General features: G+C 48.4%; 1 protein-coding gene across 1 annotated transcript in view; it reads right to left on the reverse strand.

The window, feature by feature from the left end:
- The window catches only part of LPAR5 (lysophosphatidic acid receptor 5), a 36,894-nt gene extending 19,690 nt beyond the window's left edge, over positions 1-17,204 (reverse strand). The window contains exon 1 of the mRNA XM_040361196.1: positions 16,930-17,204. Coding sequence (XP_040217130.1) covers positions 16,930-16,944 — 15 coding nt within the window. The 5' untranslated portion in view covers positions 16,945-17,204. The remainder of the gene's footprint in view (positions 1-16,929) is intronic.
- Positions 17,205-27,596: the final 10,392 nt, after the last annotated feature.

Consider the following 27,596-nt stretch of genomic DNA (forward strand, 5'->3'; position numbering starts at 1 on the left):
TGATGTGCAGTGTTAGTTTTCCCCACACATAGCGGAAAAGTTGAATTTTGGTGTCATGTGACCAGAGCTCCTTCTTCCACATGTTTGCTGTGTCCCCTCCCCCACATGTTTGCTGTGTCCCCTCCCCCACGTGTTTGCTGTGTCCCCTCCCCCACATGTTTGCTGTGTCCCCTCCCCCACATGTTTGCTGTGTCCCCTCCCCCACATGTTTGCTGTGTCCCCTCCCCCACATGTTTGCTGTGTCCCCCCCACATGTTTGCTGTGTCCCCTCCCCCACATGTTTGCTGTGTCCCCTCCCCCACATGTTTGCTGTGTCCCCTCCCCCACATGTTTGCTGTGTCCCCTCCCCCACATGTTTGCTGTGTCCCCTCCCCCACATGTTTGCTGTGTCCCCTCCCCCACATGTTTGCTGTGTCCCCTCCCCCACATGTTTGCTGTTTCCCCTCCCCCACATGTTTGCTGTTTCCCCTCCCCCCTCATGTTTGCTGTGTCCCCTCCCCCATATGTTTGCTGTGTCCCCTCCCCCACATGTTTGCTGTGTCCCCTCCCCCACATGTTTGCTGTGTCCCCTCCCCCACATGTTTGCTGTGTCCCCTCCCCCACATGGCTTCTCACAAACTGCAAACAGGACTTCTTATGTCTTTCTTCCTTCAATGTCTTTCTTCTTGTCACTCCTCCATAAAGGGCAGATTTGTGGAGAGACCACTAATAGTTGTCCTGTGGATAGATTCTCCCCCCTGAGCTGTGCAGCTCCTGTGCAGCTCCTCCAGAGTTACCATGGGACCTCTTGGCTGCTTCTCTGATGAACGCTCTCCTTGCCCGGCCCGGTCAGATTGGGTGGACGGCCATGTCTTGGTAGGTTTGCGGTTGTGCCATACTCTTTCCATTTTCCGATAATGGATGGAACAGAAGCTCTGTGAGATCTTCTTATAACCTCCCCCTGCTTTATACTTCTCCACAGCTTCCACTTTATTGATGGGCCCCCGAGATCTGCAGGCGGTTTCGGTAGTAAATGACGTCTTCCCCGCCTCCGTCATATGAAGGGATCGGCTTCTCCTCCATGGAATGTTATAGTTGAATTTACAAACAAAATTCCAAGAATGCAAATATTTTTGCGTCTCGGTGACGATTTTCCAGATTTTTGGCCCCAATGATCCCGAAGCTTTATTTCCTATTTCCCTTGTGTCTCCCCCTCGGATGTGTAGAAGGGTCTCCTAATCATACATGGGGGGGTGGCACAGCTGTAATAACATCTTGGAGAGAGTTTGGGAAAATAATAAACAAGCCATCGATCACAAAGACAAGATAAGCCGATCGCCGAGCGATTCCCCATGAGAGGTGTCCAGAGAAAGCCGCAAACTTCTTCACTTCATGGGATTTGTTACAAAGTATTCCTGAAAATCAAAGTCATGACTTTATGTACTAGAAGGCTCTATGTACTGCGGGAGGCCTTGGCTCCGCCCCCGACGGCGACTCCCAAAGTCACGTCATTGTCAGTGCGACTTTTACAGTCCATGCCACTCAAGTCACATCAAAAGTAGTGAAGGAACCTTTTCTGATATCTCAGCGACTTCAGAAGTAGTCATTGGAATGGCTGTTAGACAGTGGCGGGTGATGCCCAAAATGTTTGGGGGGGCACAAACATACTAAAAAAAAAAAATGCAGCCTCACTGCCCGTCAAATACAGCCATTGTGCCCATCAATTTCTGACACTGTGCCCATCAAATGCAGCTACTGTGCCCATCAATTGCTGACACTGTGCCCATCAATTGCCACTACTGTGCCATCAAATGCTAACACTGTGCCCATCAATTGCTAACACTGTGCCCATCAATTGCTAACACTGTGCCCATCAATTGCTAACACTGTGCCCATCAATTGCCACTACTGTGCCATCAATTGCTAACACTGTGCCCATCAATTGCTAACACTGTGCCCAAACGCAGATACTGTGCCCATCAAACGCAGCGAATGTGCCCATCAATTGCCGCTACTGTGCCATCAAATGCAGCTACTGTGCCCATCAATTTCTGACACTGTGCCCATCAAACACAGCCACTATGCCCATTAAATGTAGCCACTGTGCCCATCAAATGTAGCCACTGTGCCCATCAAATGTAGCCACTGTGCCCATCAAACGCAGCCACTGTGCTCATCAAACGCAGCCACTGTGCCCATCAAACGCAGCCACTGTGCTCATCAAACGCAGCCACTGTGCCCATCAAACGCAGCCACTGTGCCCATCAATTGCTGACACTGTGCCCATCAAACACAGCCACTATGCCCATCAAACGCAGCCACTGTGCCCATCAAATGTAGCCACTGTACCCATCAAATGTAGCCACTGTGCCCATCAATTGTTGCCAGTGTGACCATCATTTGCTGACACTGTGCCCATCAAATGCTGCCAGTGTGCATCCCCCGTCTGACCGGCACTTACCCTGTCTAGGTGGGGCAGGGAGTCACGGCGGCGATGTCCTCTACGCTCCTCGATGTCTTCTCCCGTCCTCTGCTCTGATTAGACGCCTGATAGGCGGCGTCGAATCACAGCGCCTGATGTTTCAGCCAATCAGGTGACAGGTAATAGACCTGAGCACCTGATTAGCTGAGAGGCGTTTCAGTGTTAGGAAAGCGATTCAATTGCATTTTATAAACAACGCTGAATGAACAGCGAGCGCCCAGCATGGCGCATGGATAAGTCCAAGCGATCCCCATCCCTCGAAGTGATTCGAAGCATGCGTGGAGGTATTTACCTTCCAGGGTCGCGCACGTCGCCGTGTCATCGTCGCGTCGACGGCGCGGCCACGTCACTGCATATGTTTTCCGCAGGGATTTTGATCTGATGGTGTGTACAAGCCATCAGATCAAAATCCGGAGCAGAAATGTCCGCTGGAAACGGTCCGGCGGACCGTTTCCAACGGATATCCTCTCGTGTGTACAGGGCCTTAGAGGAGCCTCTCTTCTCTTTTATAACCTGTAACAAAAAATGCTTTGATATACAAGCGCTTTGGATTACAAGCGTGTTTCTGGAACGCATTATCCTCGCAGTCCGAGGTTTTCCTGTATAATGTTTGGGGTTTTTTTCAAGTTATTTTCTAGAAAAAAAATATACAGATTTTAAGTTTGTAAGAAACAAGTTTTGTCTTGAAGGGGTTAAACTTCTCTCATTTACAGACAGAAGTTCATCCCTTTGATCTAAGAAGGAAAAGTTACAAATGTTTATAGGACAATGTTATGAAAATCTTGTGTTTTTTATTTATTTTTGGACAGCTGAGTGAGCCGAGAACTCTCTACATTTGTTAAATTAATAAATCAGGAAATTCTGCGTAGAGATCATGAGGGGGGGAGGGGTTTGAATCGAGATTGCGATTTTTTTAACGATTAATTGTGCAGCTCTAGCCAACAGTTTGCACAGCGCTTTACAAACTGAAGGGCGACAGTAGAGTTACAATATAATAACATACAAGATCCCTGGGCATAAGAGCTTACAATCTAATAGGGAGGGGCAGGTGGTACAAAAGGCTGTGGGGGAGGAGATTTATGGAAGAGATAAAAGATTAGTTGGCGTGGGATCGGCTTCCCTGAGGGGATGAGTTTTCAGGGATCGCTTAAACATTCTGCCCCCCCCCCCTCCTCCCCTCTCCATCAGCCCATCCCCCACAGCTATTACCTTTTGTATCACTTGATCCTCCCTCCTAGATTGTAAGCTCTTGGGGTCAGGGTCCCTCCCTGTATGGAATTGTATTGTAACTGTACTGTCTGCCCTCACGTTGTAAAGCGCTGTGAAAACTGTCGCCATATTAGACTCCATTCACACCAATGCGTTTTAAGTATTAGTATCAGGTTAGGATTTAGGGGTGACGGGTCGGGGTTAAGTATTAGTGTCAGGTTAGGATTTAGGGGTGATGGGTCGGGGTTAAGTATTAGTGTCAGGTTATGATTTAGGGGTGATGGGTCGGGGTTAAGTATTAGTGTCAGGTTAGGATTTAGGGGTGATGGATCGGGGTTAAGTATTAGTGTCGGGTTAGGATTTAGGGGTGATGGGTCGGGGTTAAGTATTAGTGTCAGGTTAGGATTTAGGGGTGATGGATCGGGGTTAAGTATTAGTGTCAGGTTAGGATTTAGGGGTGGTGGGTCGGGGTTAAGTATTAGTGTCAGGTTAGGATTTAGGGGTGATGGGTCGGGGTTACGTATTAGTGTCAGGATAGGATTTAGGGGTGATGGGTCGGGGTTAAGTATTAGTGTCAGGTTAGGATTTAGGGGTGATGGGTCGGGGTTAAGTATAAGTGTCGGGTTAGGATTTAGGGGTGATGGGTCGGGGTTAAGTATTAGTGTCAGGTTAGGATTTAGGGGTGATGGGTCGGGGTTAAGTATTAGTGTCAGGTTAGGATTTAGAGGCGATGGGTCGGGGTTAAGTACTAGTGTCAGGTTAGGATTTAGGGGTGATGGGTCGGGGTTAAGTATAAGTGTCGGGTTAGGATTTAGGGGTGACGGGTCGGGGTTAAGTATTAGTGTCAGGTTAGGATTTAGGGGTGGTGGGTTGGGGTTAAGTATTAGTGTCAGGTTAGGATTTAGGGGTGATGGGTCGGGGTTAAGTATTAGTGTCAGGTTAGGATTTAGGGGTGATGGGTCGGGGTGAAGTATTAGTGTCAGGTTAGGATTTAGGGGTGATAGGTCGGGGTTAAGTATAAGTGTCGGGTTAGGATTTAGGGGTGATGGGTCGGGGTTAAGTATTAGTGTCAGGTTATGATTTAGGGGTGATGGGTCGGGGTTAAGTATTAGTGTCAGGTTAGGATTTAGGGGTGATGGGTCGGGGTTAAGTATTAGTGTCAGGTTAGGATTTAGGGGTGATGGGTCGGGGTTAAGTATTAGTGTCAGGTTAGGATTTAGGGGTGATGGGTCGGGGTTAAGTATTAGTGTCAGGTTAGGATTTAGGGGTGATGGGTTGGGTTAAGTATTAGTGTCAGGTTAGGATTTAGGGGTGATGGGTCGGGGTTAAGTATTAGTGTAAGGTTAGGATTTAGGGGTGATGGGTCGGGGTTAAGTACTAGTGTCAGGTTAGGATTTAGGGGCGATGGGTCGGGGGTTATGTATTAGTGTCAGGTTAGGATTTAGGGGTGATGGGTCGGGGTTAAGTATTAGTGTCAGGTTAGGATTTAGGGGTGATGGGTCGGGGTTAAGTATTAGTGTCAGGTTAGGATTTAGGGGTGATGGGTCGGGGTGAAGTATTAGTGTCAGGTTAGGATTTAGGGGTGATGGGTCGGGGTTAAGTATTAGTGTAAGGTTAGGATTTAGGGGTGATGGGTCGGGGTTAAGTACTAGTGTCAGGTTAGGATTTAGGGGCGATGGGTCGGGGGTTATGTATTAGTGTCAGGTTAGGATTTAGGGGTGATGGGTCGGGGTTAAGTATTAGTGTCAGGTTAGGATTTAGGGGTGATGGGTCGGGGTTAAGTATTAGTGTCAGGTTAGGATTTAGGGGTGATGGGTCGGGGTGAAGTATTAGTGTCAGGTTAGGATTTAGGGGTGATGGGTCGGGGTTAAGTATTAGTGTCAGGTTAGGATTTAGGGGTGATGGGTCGGGGTTAAGTATTAGTGTCAGGTTAGGATTTAGGGGTGACGGGTCGGGGTTAAGTATTAGTGTCAGGTTAGGATTTAGGGGTGATGGGTCGGGATTAAGTATTAGTATCAGGTTAGGATTTAGGGGTGATGGGTCGGGGTTAAGTGTTAGTGTCAGGTTAGGATTTAGGGGTGATGGGTCGGGGTTAAGTATTAGTGTCAGGTTAGGATTTAGGGGTGGTGGGTTGGGGTTAAGTATTAGTGTCAGGTTATGATTTAGGGGTGATGGGTCGGGGTTAAGTATTAGTGTCAGGTTATGATTTAGGGGTGATGGGTCGGGGTTAAGTATTAGTGTCAGGTTATGATTTAGGGGTGCTGGGTCGGGGTTAAGTATTAGTGTCAGGTTAGGATTTAGGGGTGATGGGTCGGGGTTAAGTATTAGTGTCAGGTTAGGATTTAGGGGTGGTGGGTCGGGGTTAAGTATTAGTGTCAGGTTAGGATTTAGGGGTGATGGGTCGGGGTTACGTATTAGTGTCAGGATAGGATTTAGGGGTGGTGGGTTGGGGTTAAGTATTAGTGTCAGGTTAGGATTTAGGGGTGGTGGGTTGGGGTTAAGTATTAGTGTCAGGTTATGATTTAGGGGTGATGGGTCGGGGTTAAGTATTAGTGTCAGGTTATGATTTAGGGGTGATGGGTCGGGGTTAAGTATTAGTGTCAGGTTAGGATTTAGGGGTGGTGGGTTGGGGTTAAGTATTAGTGTCAGGTTATGATTTAGGGGTGATGGGTCGGGGTTAAGTATTAGTGTCAGGTTATGATTTAGGGGTGATGGGTCGGGGTTAAGTATTAGTGTCAGGTTATGATTTAGGGGTGCTGGGTCGGGGTTAAGTATTAGTGTCAGGTTAGGATTTAGGGGTGATGGGTCGGGGTTAAGTATTAGTGTCAGGTTAGGATTTAGGGGTGGTGGGTCGGGGTTAAGTATTAGTGTCAGGTTATGATTTAGGGGTGACGGGTCGGGGTTACGTATTAGTGTCAGGATAGGATTTAGAGGCGATGGGTCGGGGTTAAGTATTAGTGTCAGGTTAGGATTTAGGGGTGGTGGGTCGGGGTTAAGTATTAGTGTCGGGTTAGGATTTAGGGGTGATGGGTCGGGGTTAAGTATTAGTGTCAGGTTAGGATTTAGGGGTGATGGGTCGGGGTTAAGTATTAGTGTCAGGTTAGGATTTAGGGGTGATGGGTCGGGGTTAAGTATTAGTGTCAGGTTAGGATTTAGGGGTGATGGGTCGGGGTTAAGTATTAGTGTCAGGTTAGGATTTAGGGGTGATGGGTCGGGGTTAAGTATTAGTGTCAGGTTAGGATTTAGGGGTGATGGGTAGGGGTTAAGTATTAGTGTCAGGTTAGGATTTAGGGGTGATGGGTCGGGGTTAAGTATTAGTGTCAGGTTAGGATTTAGGGGCGATGGGTCGGGGTTAAGTATTAGTGTCAGGTTAGGATTTAGGGGTGATGGGTCGGGGTTAAGTATTAGTGTCAGGTTAGGATTTAGGGGTGATAGGTCGGGGTTAAGTATTAGTGTCAGGTTATGATTTAGGGGTGATGGGTCGGGGTTAAGTATTAGTGTCGGGTTAGGATTTAGGGGTGATGGGTCGGGGTTAAGTATTAGTGTCAGGTTAGGATTTAGGGGTGATGGATCGGGGTTAAGTATTAGTGTCAGGTTATGATTTAGGGGTGATGGGTCGGGGTTAAGTATTAGTGTCGGGTTAGGATTTAGGGGTGATGGGTCGGGGTTAAGTATTAGTGTCGGGTTAGGATTTAGGGGTGATGGGTCGGGGTTAAGTATTAGTGTCAGGTTAGGATTTAGGGGTGATGGGTAGGGGTTAAGTATTAGTGTCAGGTTAGGATTTAGGGGTGATGGGTCGGGGTTAAGTATTAGTGTCAGGTTATGATTTAGGGGTGATGGGTCGGGGTTAAGTATTAGTGTCAGGTTAGGATTTAGGGGTGATGGGTCGGGGTTAAGTATTAGTGTCAGGTTAGGATTTAGGGGTGATGGGTCGGGGTGAAGTATTAGTGTCAGGTTAGGATTTAGGGGTGATGGATCGGGGTTAAGTATTAGTGTCAGGTTATGATTTAGGGGTGATGGGTCAGGGTTAAGTATTAGTGTCAGGTTAGGATTTAGGGGTGATGGGTCGGGGTTAAGTATTAGTGTCAGGTTAGGATTTAGGGGCGATGGGTCGGGGTTAAGTATTAGTGTCAGGTTAGGATTTAGGGGTGATGGGTCGGGGTTAAGTATTAGTGTCAGGTTAGGATTTAGGGGTGATGGGTCGGGGTTAAGTATTAGTGTCAGGTTAGGATTTAGGGGTGATGGGTCGGGGTTAAGTATTGGTGTCAGGTTAGGATTTAGGGGTGATGGGTCGGGGTTAAGTATTAGTGTCAGGTTAGGATTTAGGGGTGATGGGTCGGGGTTAAGTATTGGTGTCAGGTTAGGATTTAAGGGTGATGGGTCGGGGTTAAGTATTAGTGTCAGGTTAAGATTTAGGGGTGATTAGGAGCTCTGCATTGTGTAGCCGCAAGCGATGCTCTCCAGGTGAAGGCCTCATCTGCTACAAAATGTAAATTCACCTACCAGTCTCGGATCTCTCCCGGGGAGGCCGGTGGTAGGATCTCTCCCGGGGAGGCTGGTGGTAGGATATCTCCCGGGGAGGCCGGTGGTAGGATCTCTCCCGGGGAGGCCAGTGGTAGGATCTCTCCCGGGGAGGATGGTGGTAGGATCTCTCCCGGGGAGGCCGGTGGTAGGATATCTCCTGGGGAGGCCGGTGGTAAGATCTCTCCCGGGGAGGCCGGTGGTAGGATCTCTCCCGGGGAGGCCGGTGGTAGGATCTCTCCCGGGGAGGACGGTGGTAGGATCTCTCCCGGGGAGGCCGGTGGTGGGATCTCTCCCGGGGAGGCCGGTGGTAGGATCTCTCCCGGGGAGGCCGGTGGTAGGATCTCTCCCGGGGAGGCCGGTGGTAGGATCTCTCCCGGGGAGGCCGGTGGTGGGATCTCTCCCGGGGAGGCCAGTGGTAGGATCTCTCCCGGGGAGGCCGGTGGTGGGATCTCTCCCGGGGAGGCCAGTGGTAGGATCTCTCCCGGGGAGGCCGGTGGTAAGATCTCTCTGGTGGAATTCCCAGATCTGCACACCCGCCAAGGCCATTGTGAGGATTTCTCAGCGTTTCCCGCAGGACTGTAAATTAATTATGAACTATAACAAATGGAACTGGAAAAGTGGAAACAGTAGAAGGTGGGTGGGCACACCGAGAACTCTAAGGTGGGCAGGAAGACGGATGTGGTCCTCGTGTCATATTGGACAGATGCTACTTTCCGACTCTTATATCAGAAGGTCCCACCTGTTGGCACTCACTGCTGTTTCCTGTAGGAAATGAGAAGATTTAATTACTGGGTTCTAGGTAGCATTTATGTAATAAATACATGCCGGGCTTCTAAAAAAAAATTGCGGGCCCCGTACAGACTACCTGACAGGGCCCCCCCCTTAAGAAAATATTAAAGCTATATTTCGATAAAAATAGAATATTATCATTATTAGGTGAACATGAGAAAAGGGAGCACTCCAAAGGGAACATGGGAAAATGAAGCACTCCAAAGGGGACATGGGAAAAGGAAGCACTCCAAAGGGGACATGGGAAAAGGGAGCACTCCAAAGGGGACATGGGAAAAATATATAAATATTTTTTTCTTTTTTGTAGCTAATATTTGCCTTATTGCTCCTGAAGTCCTGAAGAAGCATTATAGTGAAACACGTAGAGTCAAAACCATCATTTTATATAGCGACATTTAGCGGTAATTGCTGATCATTGTAATATTGTGATTATTTTATATGTAAATTTATATCTCAAGAGTTAATCTTGTTTACTCTTTTTTTTTTATATTTTGATAGCAAATAAAAACTATTTTTATAGAATTTTTCATTCTCTGTATGTGGCACCACAAAATTCCCGGTCCCAGTCCCTTCTATACGGGATACGCACACAGAGATACACAACGGCTAGAACTGGCCTTGTGAAAATGTGAATTCCTATGAAGGCAACATGCGGGAACACGCCGGGCATCGCGCACAGAGATTCTTCTACAGGAAGTTGTGTGATTGATGGTGACAGGTCCTCCCATTCACAACCAAGTAGCAGAGAGACAGATCAACACGCCAACCGCGGTCTGCGAATTACCAAAAACGCAGCGGAAACCATTAGAAGAAGTGGAAGAAAAAAGAAAACTGACATAAAAGTTCACTGCAGGAACTTTGTAGGTCCATTTTAAAATAATTTCCGGATATTTGGCCTCCAGCACACAACGCCGTCCTATAAGAACCCTGATACCTTGCGCCCACCGATCGTTTACTCCGCTCCCACGAGGGGAAAAACGTGCCTAAGGCTTGGTTCACACTAGTGCGATTTTAAATCACGCAATTTCCAGTGTGACTTAACCACTTGCCGACCCGCTCACGCACTTATACGTCGACAGAATGGCTCGTGTGGGCAAAGCGACGTACCCGTATGTTGCTTTGAAAAATCCTTCGCGCGGGCGCTGCGGCCGCTGCAAGCTTCATGACTGTGCCCGCGGGACCCGCGGATTTGGGGGTAGATTAATGTAGCTTTTACGGCGGCGTATCTCCAGATACACCGCTGTAATTTCAAATCTGCGCCGGCGTATCGTTGCGCCGATTTTCAAAGGCAGATACGCAAAACAAATAGGCTTCCTCCACCGACGTAACTTGAATGCGGCGGCGTAGAATTGTGTGCAATATTACGTTGGCCGCTAGGGGCGCTTCCGTTGTTTTCGGCGTAGAATATGCAAATTACCTAGATACGCCGATTCACAAACGTACGGCCGGCGCAATTTATTTACGTTGTTTACGTTAGGCTTTTTCGGCGTAACGTTGCTCCTGCTATTAGGAGGCGCAGGCAATGTTAAGTATGGACGTCGTTCCCGCTTCGAAGTTAATTTTTTTTTACGTCGTTTGCGTAAGTCGTTCGCGAATAGGGCTGGACGTAATTTACGTTCACGTCGAAACCAATACGCCGTTGCGGCGTACTTGGGAGCAATGCACACTGGGATATGTACACGGACGGCGCATGCGTCGTTCGTAAAACACGTCAATCACGTCAGGTCATCACACATTAGCATAAAACACGCCCCCCCCTTCCACATTTGAATTACGCGGGCTTACGCCGGCCCCATTTACGCTACGCCGCCGCAACTTACGGAGCAAGTACTTTGTGAATACTGCACTTGCTCCTGTAAGTTACGGCGGCGTAGCGTAAATACGATACGCTGCGCCGCCGTAAGAAGAAGCGCAGGTACATGAATCTAGCCCATGATGTCCGCCGGTGTCCCGTGATCGTGACACGGAGAGGCAGAACCGGGGGGATGCCTTTGTAAACAAGGCATCTCCCTGTTCTTCCTAGTGACAGGACACTGATCTACTGTTCCCTGTCATTGGAAGCAGCGATCAGAGATGTGTTACTAATAGCCACGCCCCCACACAATTAGAATCACTCCCTAGGACACACTTAACCCCTTCCTCGCCCCCCAGTGTTTAACCCCCTTCCCTGTCAGTGTTACTTACACAGTAATCAGAGCATTTTTATCGCACTGCTCGCTGTATAAATGACAATAAAACCAAAATAGCATCAAAAGTGTCCGATGTGTCCGCCGTAATGTCGCAGTCATGATAAAAATCACCATTATTAGTAAAAATAATAATAATAAAAATGCCATAAAACTATCCCCTATTTTATAGACGCTATAACTTTTGTACAAACCAATCAATAAACGCTTATTGCGATTTTTTTTTACCAAAAATAGGTAGAAGAATACGTATCGGCCTAAACTGAGGAAAAAAAATGTTTTTTTAAATATTTTTGGGGGATATTTATTATAGCAAAAAGTAAAAAATATTCTTTGATCAAACACCACCAAAATAAAGTTCTATTTGTGGGGAAAAATAGGACGCCAATTTTGTTTGGGAGCCACGTCGCACGACCGCGCAATTGTCAGTTAAAGAGACGCAGTGCCGAATCGCAAAAAGGGGCAAGGTCATTGGGCAGCCAAATCCTCGGGGGGCTGAAGAGGTTTATGTGACTTATTACACTCAAGTCGTAAGAACGTCACATCAGAGTAGTGCAGTAACCTTTTTTTTTTTTAAGAAGCTGCGCCTTCAGTCCCATAGATTGGAACGGAACAGTGGCTCAGGCTCTCAGTGGCTCAGGCTCTCAGTAGCTCAGGCTCTCAGTGGCTCAGGCTCTCAGTGGCTCAGGCTCTCAGTGGCTCAGGCTCTCAGTAGCTCAGGCTCTCAGTAGCTCAGGCTCTCAGTAGCTCAGGCTCTCAGTGGCTCAGGCTCTCAGTAGCTCAGGCTCTCAGTGACTCAGGATCTCAGTGACTCAGGATCTCAGTGACTCAGGCTCTCAGTGGCTCAGGCTCTCAGTAGCTCAGGCTCTCAGTAGCTCAGGCTCTCAGTGGCTCAGGCTCTCAGTGGCTCAGGCTCTCAGTAGCTCAGGCTCTCAGTAGCTCAGGCTCTCAGTGGCTCAGGCTCTCAGTGGCTCAGGCTCTCAGTAGCTCAGGCTCTCAGTGGCTCAGGCACTCAGTGGCTCAGGCTCTCAGTGGCTCAGGCTCTCAGTGGCTCAGGCTCTCAGTGGCTCAGGCTCTCAGTAGCTCAGGCTCTCAGTAGCTCAGGCTCTCAGTGGCTCAGGCTCTCAGTGGCTCAGGCTCTCAGTGGCTCATCCTCTCAGTCACTCACTGAGAGGATGAGCCAGGTGCCGGTCCAGGGTTCTAGGTGGATCCTGACTATATAGTTTCAATTCTTCCCAAGTCTGGACCGGCTCCGTGGCTCCAGCCCGCTGTCTGCTGAAAGTGGCTCTGAGGAATGCAAAATGTACTGCACCATCCATAGGAAAAGTTCAGTCAAAACAGCTTTCCATCAATGGGAAACCTTCGGTTGGCCACAAATGCGGTAATTTGATAAAACAATTGAACGTTCAAATTTATTTGATGTCAAACTAGCTACCGTTTTTCCCCAAAAATAAGCCCGGGTCTTATATTAATTATGCCAACAAATGACACAGTAGGGCTTATTTTCGGGTAGGTCTTACCATATAATGTGCTGTCTTCTCTCCCCCTCTCCCTCCCTGCCTGTCAGGAATCCCCAGTGTAAACTGAGTTAAAATGCTTGTAAAATCCTATAATCCACTCTATTACAGTATTATATAATGTACAATGTGTGCGTTTCTGTAATATAATTGTGCCAAATACCTTTGTTATAGAGCCGCTCTGTGCTTCTGTGACCCGCCAGAGCTCTCTTCCCCCCAATTATATTACAGAAACGCACACATTGTACATTATATACTACTGTAATAGAGTGGATTATAGGATTTTACAAGCATTTTTAACTAGGTCTTATTTTCAGGGTAGGTCTTATTTTTGGGGAAACAGGGTAGATAGCAATAGAGAACATAAAACAATGGGTCAGTTGACAACATGGAGATGGGATCAGAGGTGTCTTGGTCAAACCCAACCGCAAAAATCTGACCACATTAGAAGACATTGGCGCCGTGATTTTTTCTGTTTTAGATTACGTTTTTACAAATGACCAAATCCTGGAGGCTGGTTGGACTCTTCAGGTGGTTGATTACTTAGTTGCTGGCGATTCACTTGCAATATTCAGTGGAAGGAAAGTGGTTGAAATAGACAGAAAATTGCCACGTGGTCAACTATAAGCGGGACGTTCATGGCTCACACATTAACCAATTCTTACCAAATTGTCTGAAATTTGAGTTGTGGGCAGAACGGTTGGAGCCACTCAACACCAATACAAGGGGGTCCTTCTCCCACTCAACACCAATACAAGGGGGTCCTTCTCCCACTCAACACCGATACAAAGGGGTTCTTCTCCCACTCAACACCAATACAAGGGGGTCCTTCTCCCACTCAACACCAATACAAGGGGGTCCTTCTCCCACTCAACACCAATACAAGGGGGTTCTTCTCCCACTCAACACCAATACAAGGGGGTCCTTCTCCCACTCAACACCAATACAAGGGGGTCCTTCTCCCACTCAACACCGATACAAAGGGGTTCTTCTCCCACTCAACACCAATACAAGGGGGTCCTTCTCCCACTCAACACCAATACAAGGGGGTCCTTCTCCCACTCAACACCAATACAAGGGGGTTCTTCTCCCACTCAACACCAATACAAGGGGGTCCTTCTCCCACTCAACACCAATACAAGGGGATCCTTCTCCCACTCAACACCAGAACAAGGGGGTCCTTCTCCCACTCAACACCAATACAAGGGGGTTCTTCTCCCACTCAACACCAATACAAGGGGGTCCTTCTCCCACTCAACACCAATACAAGGGGGTCCTTCTCCCACTCAACACCAATACAAGGGGGTCCTTCTCCCACTCAACACCAATACAAGGGGGTCCTTCTCCCACTCAACACCAATACAAAGAGGTCCTTCTCCCACTCAACACCAATACAAGGAGATCCTTCTCCCACTCAACACCAATACAAGGGGGTCCTTCTCCCACTCAACACCAATACAAGGGGGTTCTTCTCCCACTCAACACCAATACAAGGGGGTTCTTCTCCCACTCAACACCAATACAAGGAGATCCTTCTACTCAACACCAATACAAGGAGGTCCTTCTCCCACTCAACACCAATACAAGGGGGTCCTTCTCCCACTCAACACCAATACAAGGGGGTTCTTCTCCCACTCAACACCAATACAAGGGGGTTCTTCTCCCACTCAACACCAATACAAGGAGGTCCTTCTCCCACTCAACACCAATACAAGGGGGTTCTTCTCCCACTCAACACCAATACAAGGGGGTCCTTCTCCCACTCAACACCAATACAAGGGGGTCCTTCTCCCACTCAACACCAATACAAGGAGGTCCTTCTCCCACTCAACACCAATACAAGGAGGTCCTTCTCCCACTCAACACCAATACAAGGGGGTTCTTCTCCCACTCAACACCAATACAAGGGGGTTCTTCTCCCACTCAACACCAATACAAGGGGGTCCTTCTCCCACTTAACACCAATACAAGGGGGTCCTTCTCCCACTCAACACCAATACAAGGGGGTCCTTCTCCCACTCAACACCAATACAAGGGGGTTCTTCTCCCACTCAACACCAATACAAGGAGGTCCTTCTCCCACTCAACACCAATACAAGGGGGTCCTTCTCCCACTCAACACCAATACAATGAGGTCCTTCTCCCACTCAACACCAATACAAGGAGGTCCTTCTCCCACTCAACACCAATACAAGAGGGTCCTTCTCCCACTCAACACCAATACAAGGGGGTCCTTCTCCCACTCAACACCAATACAAGAGGGTTCTTCTCCCACTCAACACCAATACAAGGGGTCCTTCTCCTACTCAACACCAATACAAGGGGGTCCTTCTCCCACTCAACACCAATACAAGGGGTCCTTCTCCTACTCAACACCAATACAAGGGGTCCTTCTCCTACTCAACACCAATACAAGGGGGTTATTCTCCCACTCAACACCAATACAAGAGGGTCCTTCTCCCACTCAACACCAATACAAGGGGGTCCTTCTCCCACTCAACACCAATACAAGAGGGTTCTTCTCCCACTCAACACCAATACAAGGGGTCCTTCTCCCACTCAACACCAATACAAGGGGGTCCTTCTCCCACTCAACACCAATACAAGGGGTCCTTCTCCTACTCAACACCAATACAAGGGGGTTATTCTCCCACTCAACACCAATACAAGGGGGTTCTTCTCCCACTCAACACCAATACAAGGGGGTCCTTCTCCCACTCAACACCAATACAAGGGGGTCCTTCTCCCACTCAACACCAATACAAGGGGGTTATTTTCCCACTCAACACCAATACAAGGGGGTTCTTCTCCCACTCAACACAAATACAAGGGGGTTCTTCTCCCACTCAACACCAATACAAGGGGGTCCTTCTCCCACTCAACACCAATACAAGGGGGCCCTTCTCCCACTCAACACCAATACAAGGGGGTCCTTCTCCCACTCAACACCAATACAAGGGGGTCCTTCTCCCACTCAACACCAATACAAGGGGGTCCTTCTTCCACTCAACACCAATACAAGGGGGTTCTTCTCCCACTCAACACCAATACAAGGGGGTCCTTCTCCCACTCAACACCAATACAAGGGGGTCCTTCTCCCACTCAACACCAATACAAGGAGGTCCTTCTCCCACTCAACACCAATACAAGGGGTCCTTCTCCTACTCAACACCAATACAAGGGGGTCCTTCTCCCACTCAACACCAATACAAGGGGGCCCTTCTCCCACTCAACACCAATACAAGGGGGTTCTTCTCCCACTCAACACCAATACAAGGGGGTTCTTCTCCCACTCAACACCAATACAAGGGGGTCTTTCTCCCACTCAACACCAATACAAGGGGGTCCTTCTCCCACTCAACACCAATACAAGGGGTCCTTCTCCTACTCAACACCAATACAAGGGGTCCTTCTCCTACTCAACACCAATACAAGGGGGTTCTTCTCCCACTCAACACCAATACAAGGGGGTCTTTCTCCCACTCAACACCAATACAAGGGGGTCCTTCTCCCACTCAACACCAATACAAGGGGTCCTTCTCCTACTCAACACCAATACAAGGGGTCCTTCTCCTACTCAACACCAATACAAGGGGGTTATTCTCCCACTCAACACCAATACAAGGGGGTCCTTCTCCCACTCAACACCAATACAAGGAGGTCCTTCTCCCACTCAACACCAATACAAGGAGGTCCTTCTCCCACTCAACACCAATACAAGGGGGTTCTTCTCCCACTCAACACCAATACAAGGGGGTTCTTCTCCCACTCAACACCAATACAAGGAGGTCCCAATGTAATAGAGTGGCACACTGACCACCAATGTAATTGACAACCAATGCAAAAATGCATTTCTCTTCTGACCACCAATGTGACTCTGCTAAACTGACCACCAGTGTAAGGAGACTCTTCTCCACTGACCAGCTATGCAGGGACCAGTGTAGGGGGGTCACTTCTCCACAGACCACCAATGTTAAAGGACACCCCAATTTTTCCTGTCTGCCTTTCTTTCCTGCAAGAATGTTACATAAAAATGATTTTGTAGGAAGTCGGTAACAAAATTACTTTTCCTACAATAAATAAACGGCGCGTCTTATTCTGATAAAGTGGTCCCCCGGTCTTCAGGTACAATTCTTTAACGCGGGGGGTCCCCGAGTCCTGGAAATTATTTGAAGAATCTCTCAGGGGGGTGAAAATAAAAGCTGATCTATCACAGAAGAAGTAGTCAGAGAGGGGCACTTACCTGCACTGTAGTCATGATAAGATCCCTGCAGCTACATTGATGTGTTGTGGCCCCCGATGTGGCGGCGGAGCCGGGCCGTCCGGTGTCAGGGCGTGACGCTCCGCACACACGTGTGTCACTCACTCACGACTCTCTCTCTCTGTGTATGTGAGTCTCACTCCTCCCTCGGTCACATTCTCGCTCTCATTCCTCTGCAGTGGAAAGTCACCTCCCAGTCTCACCCACTTTCTGATCTTTGTCCTCTGAAGAGTGATCTGCCAGGTGATTGTCAGCGCAGGGAGTGGCCGAGTGATTGGAGAGGCTGCACAGGTAAGAGATTGCAGCAGGGAGGAGCCATGGAGGGGGGAAAGGGGGGGAGCTTTTGTTTTGTAAACAGAAAGAGATGTTTTGTAACAATGTAACACTTCCAGCAAGCAGCTACAACGTTGTATCATGTATGGAGGGGGAGGGGGCTGTATTACCCCCCAAATGATTCATGACTTTCTTCAAAGTGATTGTAAAGGTTTTTTTATTTTAAAGCGGAGCTCCGCCTAAAAAAAAAAAAAATTAAAAGCCAAACGCTACAAATACGGCAGCGGCTGACTTTTAATTAATGGACACTTACCTGTCCAGGGCGCCCGCCATGTCGGCAGCCGAAGACGATCAGTCGCTCAGCTGCCCCCGCCGCCATTCTCGGTGAGGGAATCAGGAAGTGAAGCGTTGCGAGTTCTCTTCCCGCTTCTCTACTGCGCATGCGCGAGTCGTGCTGCACGTCCTCACTGGTCCCCGCTGTCTTCTGGGACCTGTGTATTTCCCAGAAGACAGCGGAGGAGGGGGGTGCAGGAAGTGGCGTAGATACCCACAGATCCTGTGTCTATCTATGCCCGGAAGTGGGTGCAAATACCTGTATTAGACAGGTATCTCCACCCCCATCCCCCCTGAAAGGTGCCAAATGTGACACCGGAGGGGGGGAGGGTTTCCGAAAAGTTCCAGTTCGTTTTGCACAGAGTGGCCCCCGAATGCCGTCTTCTGGGGTCCCCCGGCGGCTCTCGCAGCTCCTCCACGCATCAGATAACCCCCTAGGAGAAGTTCTCTCCGAGGGGGTGTTTCCCTGCGGGCGAGCACCCCAGCCAAGCATTTGGCGCCCATAGCTGCCGAATGCAGGACTTGGCTCCGCCCCCCGGCGCCCACGTCATTGGATTTGATTGACAGCAGTGTGAGCCAATGGCTGTGCTGCTATCAGTCTATCCAATCAAGAGCCGAGAGCCCCAGGAAGAGAGACAGCGCTTTCTCACCTTGGGACATTCCAGGGTTCAGGTGAGTAAAACGGGGGGGGGGGGGGCTGGGGGGCCGGGGGGCCGGTGACTGACAGAAGATTTTTCATAGGATGCATAAGGTGAAAAAAACAACCCCTTTAAGATAAAAAAAAGCCTTCTGCACCCCCCCCCCCCAATAGAAAGACGGTTGGGGGGGGGGATTATAACGATGCCAACAAGAAATAATTGAGACAAGGAGTAATTAAAACATCACATTTATTGTAGACGTGATTAAAATACGATCAGGTAAAAATCAATCATTGTTCATCTCAATCGAACGAGTGAGATTCCGGTTATATGGTGGCTAAGGGTTCATGTGTTATCCCGACGTGTTTCGCCAGTGTTGGCTTCCTCGGGGGATTTGAGAACCACCAGAAAACATGTAAAATAATAACGTTCAGAAGGTCGCCCTCAATCCCCTGAGGAAGCCAACACTGGCGAAACACGTCGGGATAACACATGAACCCTTAACCACCACATAACCGGAATCTCACTCGTTCGACCACCAAAATGGAGATGTACAATGATTAACCGCTTGCCCACCGCCGCACAACTTTTTTAAAAGTCGACAGAATGGCACGGCTGCGCAAATGGGCGTATATTTACGTCACTTTTAATTTGGTCGTCCGCGATCGGGTCACAGAGCTGAAGAACGGGGGAGAGGTCAGTGTAAACACAATGGGCCGGATTCAGATAGGTTACGCGGATCTAAAGATCCGCTAACCTATCTGATTTACGATCCGCCGCCGCTATTTTTTGAGGCAAGTGCTAAATTCAGAAAGCACTTACCTCAAAACTTGCGGCGGCGTATCGTAATTCCCCCGGCGGAATTCAATTTCCGCGGCTAGGGGGCGTATAGTATTCAAATCAGGCGCGTATCCGCGCCGATCGAACAGCGCATGCGCCGTTCGCAAATTTACCCGGCGTGCATTTCTCCAAATGACGTCGCAAGGACGTCATTGGTTTCGATGTTAACGTAAATTACGTGTGGCCGTATTCGCGAACGACTTACGCAAACGACGTAAAAAATTCAAAACTCGGCGCGAGAACGACGGCCATACTTAATAGGATACGCGGGACTTACCCCTGCTATAGCAAGGGTAATTTTCCGCCGGAAAAAGCCGAACGCAAACGACGTAAAAAAAAAGTGCCGGGCGATCGTTTGTTTCTGAATCTGCGTAAATGCTCATTTGCATATCCGACGCGTAAAAGATGTGGAAGCGCCACCTAGCGGCCGGCCTGGAATTGCAGCCTAAGATACGATGGTGTAAGTCACTTATACCTGGCGGATCTTATGGAGATCTATGCGGAACCTGATTCTCTGAATTCTATGAATCACTCCCTAGGACACACTTAACCCCTTCATCGCCCCCCCTAGTGTTTAACCCCTTCCCTGCCAGTGTCATTTATACAGAAATCAGAGCATTTTTATAGCACTGATCGCTGTATAAATGACAATGGTCCCAAAATAGTGTCCAAAGTGTCCAATGTCGCAGTCATGATAAAAATCGCAGATCGCCGCCATTACTAGAAAAAAAAAATTGCCATAAATCTATTCCCTATTTTGTAAACGCTATAACTTTTGCGCAAACCAATCAATAAACGCTTAGTGCGATTTTTTTTTACCAAAAATATGTAGAAGAATACGTTTCGGCCTAAACTGAGGAAAAAAACATTTTTTTGGGATATTTATTACAGAAAAAAGTAAAAAATATTGTTTTTTTTTCAAAATTGTCGCTCTATTTTTGTTTATAGCGCAAAAAATAAAAACCGCAGAGGTGATCAAATACCACCAAAAGAAAGCTCTATTTGTGGGGGAAAAAGGACGCCAATTTTGTTTTGGAGCCACGTCGCACGACCGCGCAATTGTCACTTTAAGCGACGAGGTGCCGCCACCCAGTGGCCAAATATGGTATTTTTTATGTTTAAATCAAGGAGAAAAAAAGTCAACCAGTGAAAGAAATATTCTAATAACATTTGTTTTGTCCCCCTCCCCCCATTTGCACAGAATGGATCCCGGATTACTTCCACCACAGATTGGACACATTGCAGATGCAGTTTTTAAACACCCCAATGAATAAAAATACAAATTACAATACAGTAAAACCTTGGATTCAGAGTAACTTGGTTTGAGAGCGTTTTGCAAGACAAGTAAAATGTTTCTAATAAATTTTGCCTTGATATACAAGCGATGTCTCGATATACAAGCGATGTCTCGATATACAAGCGATGTCTTGATATACAAGCGATGTCTTGATATACAAGCGATGTCTTGATATACAAGCGATGTCTTGATATAAGAGCAGCGTCATGTCACACCTGAGTATAAAAGAGAAGAGAGGCTCCTCCTCTAAGTGTAGTAATATGGTTACATGTAATGAAGGGACAACATTTATCACCTTATTGCTACACTTAGAGGCGCCTCTCTTCTCTTCTATACTCTGTAACAAAAAATGCTTTGATATACAAGCGCTTTGGATTACAAGCGTGTTTCTGGAACGCATTATCCTCGCAATCCGAGGTTTTACTGTGTATAGAAGTCCTGGAGTAATAAATCCTGATAGTAAAACTGCCTTTCTGTTTTTTATGTTACCAATACTTACATTTTGATGCTTTTTTTTTAGTGCGTCTATTGCAGGAAAGTAGGGTCAGTGTCGCTGTGCATGTTCAGTGAGGGCAGCTGTCTTTCTGAGATCTGGCGCATGCGCAGTAGGGCCACCCAAAGCCTATGTCCCCAAACCCCCCCCCCCCCCCAGCCTATGTCCTCAGTCGCCACACCCCCCCCCCCCCCACATCCCACCATGCTTGCAAATCTGATCACAGCACAAGCAACTGTGGCCAGGGCACCCCCACCCCCACCCTGCAACTACACGGACACAATGGGCTGCGGATGCTGATGACATCATTGATCTGATGATAGGGCCATGTGCTCATATTAGGGGAATGATGTCACAAGCATACCCCCGGCCTATTGGGTATTGTGTAACTTATGGAGCGGGGGGGGGGGGGAATGCCCTGGCCACAGTTGATTGGGCAGCAGTGGGAGGGAGAAAAAGCTTCCTTCTGAGTTCCGTTTTAAAGAAAAAATTTCCTGTGTTGGGGTCACTGAAGGAAGAAGGGTGAAAGGACATTTTTTGGGGACCAGTGACACTACCGGTGACCCGCGATCGGGTCACAGAGCTGAAGAACAGGGAGATCTCAGTGTAAACACAACATCTCCCCGTCCTTCCTAGTGACAGGGCAGCACAGTGGTGTAGTGGTTAGCACAGTGGTGTAGTGGTTAGCACTTTCATCTAGAAGCAAAAGGGTCGCTGGTTCGAATCCCGAACACGACACCATCTGCTTGGAGTTTGCATGTTCTCCCTGTGCCTGCGTGGGTTTCCTCCGGGACGTGTGGCATCTCCTTATCCGTGAGGTCCTAAACCGTATGGTTTTCCCATAACGGACGGTGATTGTATTGTGGCTACCAGTGGCGGTTCGTCCGTAGAGGGCGCTGGAGCGCCGCCCCCTCTGGCTCTCACTGCCACTGAGTCTAATAACATAGATTCATGCATTGCACTAATCTATGTTATTATCGCCGCTGCCGCTGTTATTCAGATGGTCGGCGCTCAATGTCCGGCCATCTGAATAACGCCAGCTGGTTGGCTGTAGGGAAATGTCTATCAAAGCCAACGGCTCTGATAGGCTTTCCCAATACAGCCCCCGGGTCCCGGAAGCTTATTCTCGGAGCGCACAGACTGTACGCCCCTTGAATAAAATGACAGGCGCCTCAGCCAATCAGGTTGGCCGGTTCTGGCTACCAGTAACCTGATTGGCTGAGACGCCTGTCAGTCATCGAGGGCGGAAGAAGACATCGTGGGACGTGGATGCCTAAAACCAGTAAAGGTAAGTGCCGGGCGGAGGGGGAAGAAAGCAATTTACAGGGCACAGTGGGGATAATTGGCACAGCGGCGACCATTAAAGGGCACAGTGGTGACAATGTATGGCACAGTGACTGCGTTTAATGGCATGGCACAGTGGTGACAATGCATGGCACAGTGGTGACAATGGATGGCACAGTGGCTGCGTTTAATGGCATGGCACAGTGGTGACAATGTATGGCACAGTGGCTGCGTTTAATGGCATGGCACAGTGGTGACAATGTATGGCACAGTGGCTGCATTTGATGGCATGGCACAGTGGTGACAATGGATGGCACAGTGACTGCGTTTAATGGCATGGCACAGTGGTGACAATGTATGGCACAGTGGCTGCATTTGATGGCATGGCACAGTGGTGACAATGGATGGCACAGTGACTGCGTTTAATGGCATGGCACAGTGGTGACAATGTATGGCACAGTGGCTGCGTTTAATGGCATGGCACAGTGGTGCAAATTGATGGCACAGTGACTGCATTCGATGGCATGGCACAGTGACTGCATTCGATGGCATGGCACAGTGGTGCGAATTGATGGCACAGTGGCTGCATTTGATGGCATGGCACAGTGGCTGCATTTGATGGCATGGCACAGTGGTGCAAATTGATGGCACAGTGGCTGCGTTTGATGGCATGTAACAGTGGCTGCGTTTGGGCACAGTGAGACTGCAATTTTTTTTTCCTTTGCGCCCCCCCAAAATTTTTGAGCACCAGCCGCCACTGGTGGCTACCCAACCTGGATGTAATTCCCATTGTGGTTTCGCCCCCCGTTGATTTTTTACTTTTTTGATGCTCTGGCTACTTGCTAGATTTATTTTTCATCAACGGATCAAACGTGATTCTGATGTCACTTAGAGGAACTCCTCTACGCCTGGTTGTACAAGCCTCCTTCTTATAAGCTACGTATAAATGATTGATGGTACACCTGCGATTCCAAGCGTCCGTGGTACATTTGGACGGCTGACAAGAATTCCGATAAATGAAATACTTAATGTCCTACTGCCAAAATTCCCCTACCTCGTCCTGAGGAAGCCAAAAGGCGAAACGAGTAGACAAGAGGATTTTTTGCAATCGAATGTATACTCTATATGTTTTTATGTATCTTATTGTACCCTTTGTAATTAAATATATATTTTTCTAAATCCTTTGTTCCCGTCTTGCCTTTAAAGTCCGCCCTGTCACTGCCCTCTAGTATAAGGTGACCAGATTTTTAAAATGAAATCCGGGGACATTTTTTTTTTTACTAGTAATGGCGGCAATCAGTGACTCTCTGCCCGTCGCCGCCGCCACCCGCCTCACAGCCGGTCAACTCTTACTTTCCAGACCCCGGCTACTACTGGATGGGGTGCGGAGGACGATCACTCTGCCAGGGAAGGCAAGGAGATGAGCAGGCAGACGTGAGCCAAGGCAGAAGAATGGGCACCCGAAACTGAAGAAATATTCCCTCCACTCCAACCAGCACATGATCATCAGAAAGGGGCACAGATAATGGGGAAAAAAATACACCCCCTAAACTAGTAGGAGCGGGGGATGTGTAATTTAGATTTTTTTTATTTTTTTTATTCTGCACTGACTCTCTTTGAAATTACCCCAGCCCCTGTTCAAATCCAATCCGGGGACAAAACCGGGGACAGACTTGGTCTGGGGACAGTGTCCTCAATCCGGGGACTGTCCCCAGAAATCAGGGATGTCTGGTCACCCTACTCTAGTAGTAACTTTTTTCCTGTCCCAAAAATGTGTCAAAAGTGTCCAAAGTGTCCGCCATAATATCGCAGTCACAAAAAAATCGCTGATTGCCGCCATTACTAGTAAAGAAAAATGATTAATAAAAATGCCATAAAACTATCCCCTATTTTGTAACAAAAATACGTAGAAGAATACGTATCGGCCTAAACTGAGGAAATTTTGTTTTTTATATTTTTTTGGGGGATATTTATTATAGCAAAAAGTAAAAAATATTGCATTTTTTTTTCAAAATTCTCGCTCTTTTTTTGTTTTTTAGCGCAAAAAATAAAAACCGCAGAGGTGATCAAATACCACCAAAAGAAATCTCTATTTGTGGGGAAAAAAGGACGTCAATTTTGTTTGGGAGCCACGTCGCACGACCGCGCAATTGTCAGTTAAAGCGACGCAGCGCCGAATCGCAAAAAGCTGCCCCCGGTCATTGACCAGCAAAATGGTCCGGGGGTGAAGTGGTTAAAGTACAACTTTTAGTTTTGAATAGAGTGGAGAGGGATTAGAACCCCTGTCAGGGTTTTTTTATTTCTGTCTGTGCCCCCCCCCCCCCCCCCGTTAGGGAGATTTATTCTCTCTGTTTGTCCTCTTTATTGTTAGTATTGAAAGTGAAAAAAACAGAACAGGAATGAAGGGGAAATATTCCAGTGGGGACACTTGTTCTGGTGACAACTTTGTAGGGATTTCCTCTCACTTCCTGTTCTGGATATGGGACTGGAATTGAAGGGAAATCTCTCCCATGAGACACAGATTGCAAACAATTAAAACGGGCAAAGGTTATATTCCTCTCTTCTGCTATTCAAAATGGAGGCGCCGACAGAAATGACGACAGGAAGCGAGGGAGGTGATGAAGAAGGCAGATTTTGTGGGACCGCATAGCAACAGTTATTTAAAAGTGAGTAAAAAAAAAATCCTAAAGTTGTTTTTTAATTTATTATTTGCACATTAATGGCAGATTTTATTTATGTTTTTGATGGGAACTCCACTTTAAGAATATTACTATTTTTGTTAACCTAAAGTACATTCCTTTCTTATTGCTGCTTGAATTTGTCCTTTATCTACCTCCCCTTCTCTTGGTTAAAGTGGGAGTTCACCCATTTATTTATTTTTTGATCTTTTCCCCTTAGATTCCTGCTCGTTTTGTCTAGGGGAATCGGCTAGTTGTTTTAAAATATGATCCGTACTTACCGTTTACGAGATGCATCTTCTCCGTCGCTTCTGGGTATGGGTCTTCGGGAATGGGCGTTCCTTCTTGATTGACAGTCTTCCGAGAGGCTTCCGACGGTCGCATCCATCGCGTCACTCGTAGCCGAAAGAAGCCGAACGTCGGTGCGGCTCTATACTGCGCCTGCGCACCGACGTTCGGCTTCTTTCGGAAAATCGTGACGCGATGGATGCGACCGTCGGAAGCCTCTCGGAAGACTGTCAATCAAGAAGGAACGCCCGCTCCTGAAGACCCATACCCGGAAGCGGCGGAGAAGATGCATCTCGTAAACGGGTAAGTACGGATCATATTTTAAAACAACTAGCCGATTCCCCTAGACAAAACGAGCAGGAATCTAAGGGGGAAAAGTCATATATACGGGTGAACCTCCGCTTTAATAAAAAAAAAAAGAGAAAAGAAAAAAATATATAATAATAATAAAAAAAAAAATTAAGAGAAAAATAGAAAAAAAAAACGCTCCCCCGGCCCCATCCCCTCTGGGTTGCGAAGGAGAGAAAAAAATAAAATAAAAATATCTTACTTAAAAATGTACACAGATGCCCCCCCCCCCCAGGGGCAGCCCCCCCCCCCCCCCGCACTCAAAATGATTGTAAGCAAAGTGGAAAAGTAATCATATTAAAGTGTACAAATAAAAGGTGGTCCATGGCCGCCAGGTTTCTGTACATCTCTCCTCTCTACCATAGAATAAGTATCATGAAAAACAATGTTTCACGGGTGATATGGTGCTGGATTTCCATAGGTCTGGAATGCAGTATTTAAAAAAATAAATAAAAATAGGAAGTTACCCAAAACCAAAGTTGGTGCTGATGGTCGATGATAAACGATGAACAGATAATCATATCACACAAAATACGGAGAGGTTTGTTGAGTGACTATTTGTCACATTCCTACAGGAAAGTTCTTATACATAGACCCTTTTTTTCCCCTATCACGGGCTGGCAAATAGGAATGTAAATGAGGAAGGGTGGGATGGACGTGCTTGAACACTACCAGAACGTTTTGGAGCCTTGCCCAATCAGAATGGCCAGGGATGCGGGCGCGGCGGCAGTGACTGCAGGCTGCTGCATGTTTGTGTCTGGTCATGTTAGTGGCAGAGAAGATCTCAGATACACACCTCTCCTGCTTCCATTGACTCACTACAGGACAGGCGGTACCGCTGCAGGACAGGCGGCATCGCTACAGGACAGGCGGCATTGCTACAGGACAGGCGGCATTGCTACAGGACAGGCGGCATCACTACAGGACAGGCGGCATTGCTACAGGACAGGCGGCATCACTACAGGACAGGCGGCATCGCTACAGGACAGGCGGCGTCGCTACAGGACAAGCAGCATTACTACAGGACAGGCGGCATCACTACAGGACAGGCGGCATCACTACAGGACAGGCGGCATCACTACAGGACAGGCGGCATTGCTACAGGACAGGCGGCGTCGCTACAGGACAGGCGGCGTCGCTACAGGACAAGCAGCATTACTACAGGACAGGCGGCATCGCTACAGGACAGGCGGCGTCGCTACAGGACAAGCGGCATTACTACAGGACAGGCGGCATCGCTACAGGACAGGCGGCGTCGCTACAGGACAGGCGGCATTACTACAGGACAGGTGGCATCACTACAGGACAGGCGGCATCACTACAGGGCAGGCGGCATTACTACAGGACAGGCGGCATCACTACAGGACAGGCGGCATTACTACAGGACAGGCGGCATTACTACAGGACAGGCGGCATCACTACAGGACAGGCGACATCGCTACAGGACAGGAGGCATCGCTACAGGACAGGCGGCATCGCTACAGGACAGGCGGCATCATTACAGGACAGGCGACATCGCTACAGGACAGGTGGCATCATTACAGGACAGGCGGCATTACTACAGGACAGGCGGCATCACTACAGGACAGGAGGCATCGCTACAGGACAGGCGGCATTACTACAGGACAGGCGGCATTACTACAGGACAGGCGGCATCACTACAGGACAGGCGACATCGCTACAGGACAGGAGGCATCGCTACAGGACAGGCGGCATCATTACAGGACAGGCGACATCGCTACAGGACAGGAGGCATCGCTACAGGACAGGCGGCATTGCTACAGGACAGGCGGCATCGCTACAGGACAGGCGGCATCGCTACAGGACAGGCGGCATCACTACAGGACAGGCGGCATCGCTACAGGACAGGCGGCATTGTTACAGAACAGGCGGCATCACTACAGGACAGGCGGCATAACTACAGGACAGGCGGCATCGCTACAGGACAGGCGGCGTCGCTACAGGACAAGCGGCATTACTACAGGACAGGCGGCATCGCTACAGGACAGGCGGCGTCGCTACAGGACAGGTGGCATCGCTACAGGACAGGCGGCATCACTACAGGACAGGCGGCATCGCTACAGGACAGGCGGCATTACTACAGGACAGGCGGCATCACTACAGGACAGGCGGCGTCGCTACAGGACAAGCAGCATTACTACAGGACAGGCGGCATC

This window comes from Rana temporaria, chromosome 8 (genome assembly GCF_905171775.1).
Source record: "Rana temporaria chromosome 8, aRanTem1.1, whole genome shotgun sequence".
Lineage (NCBI taxonomy): Eukaryota > Metazoa > Chordata > Amphibia > Anura > Ranidae > Rana > Rana temporaria.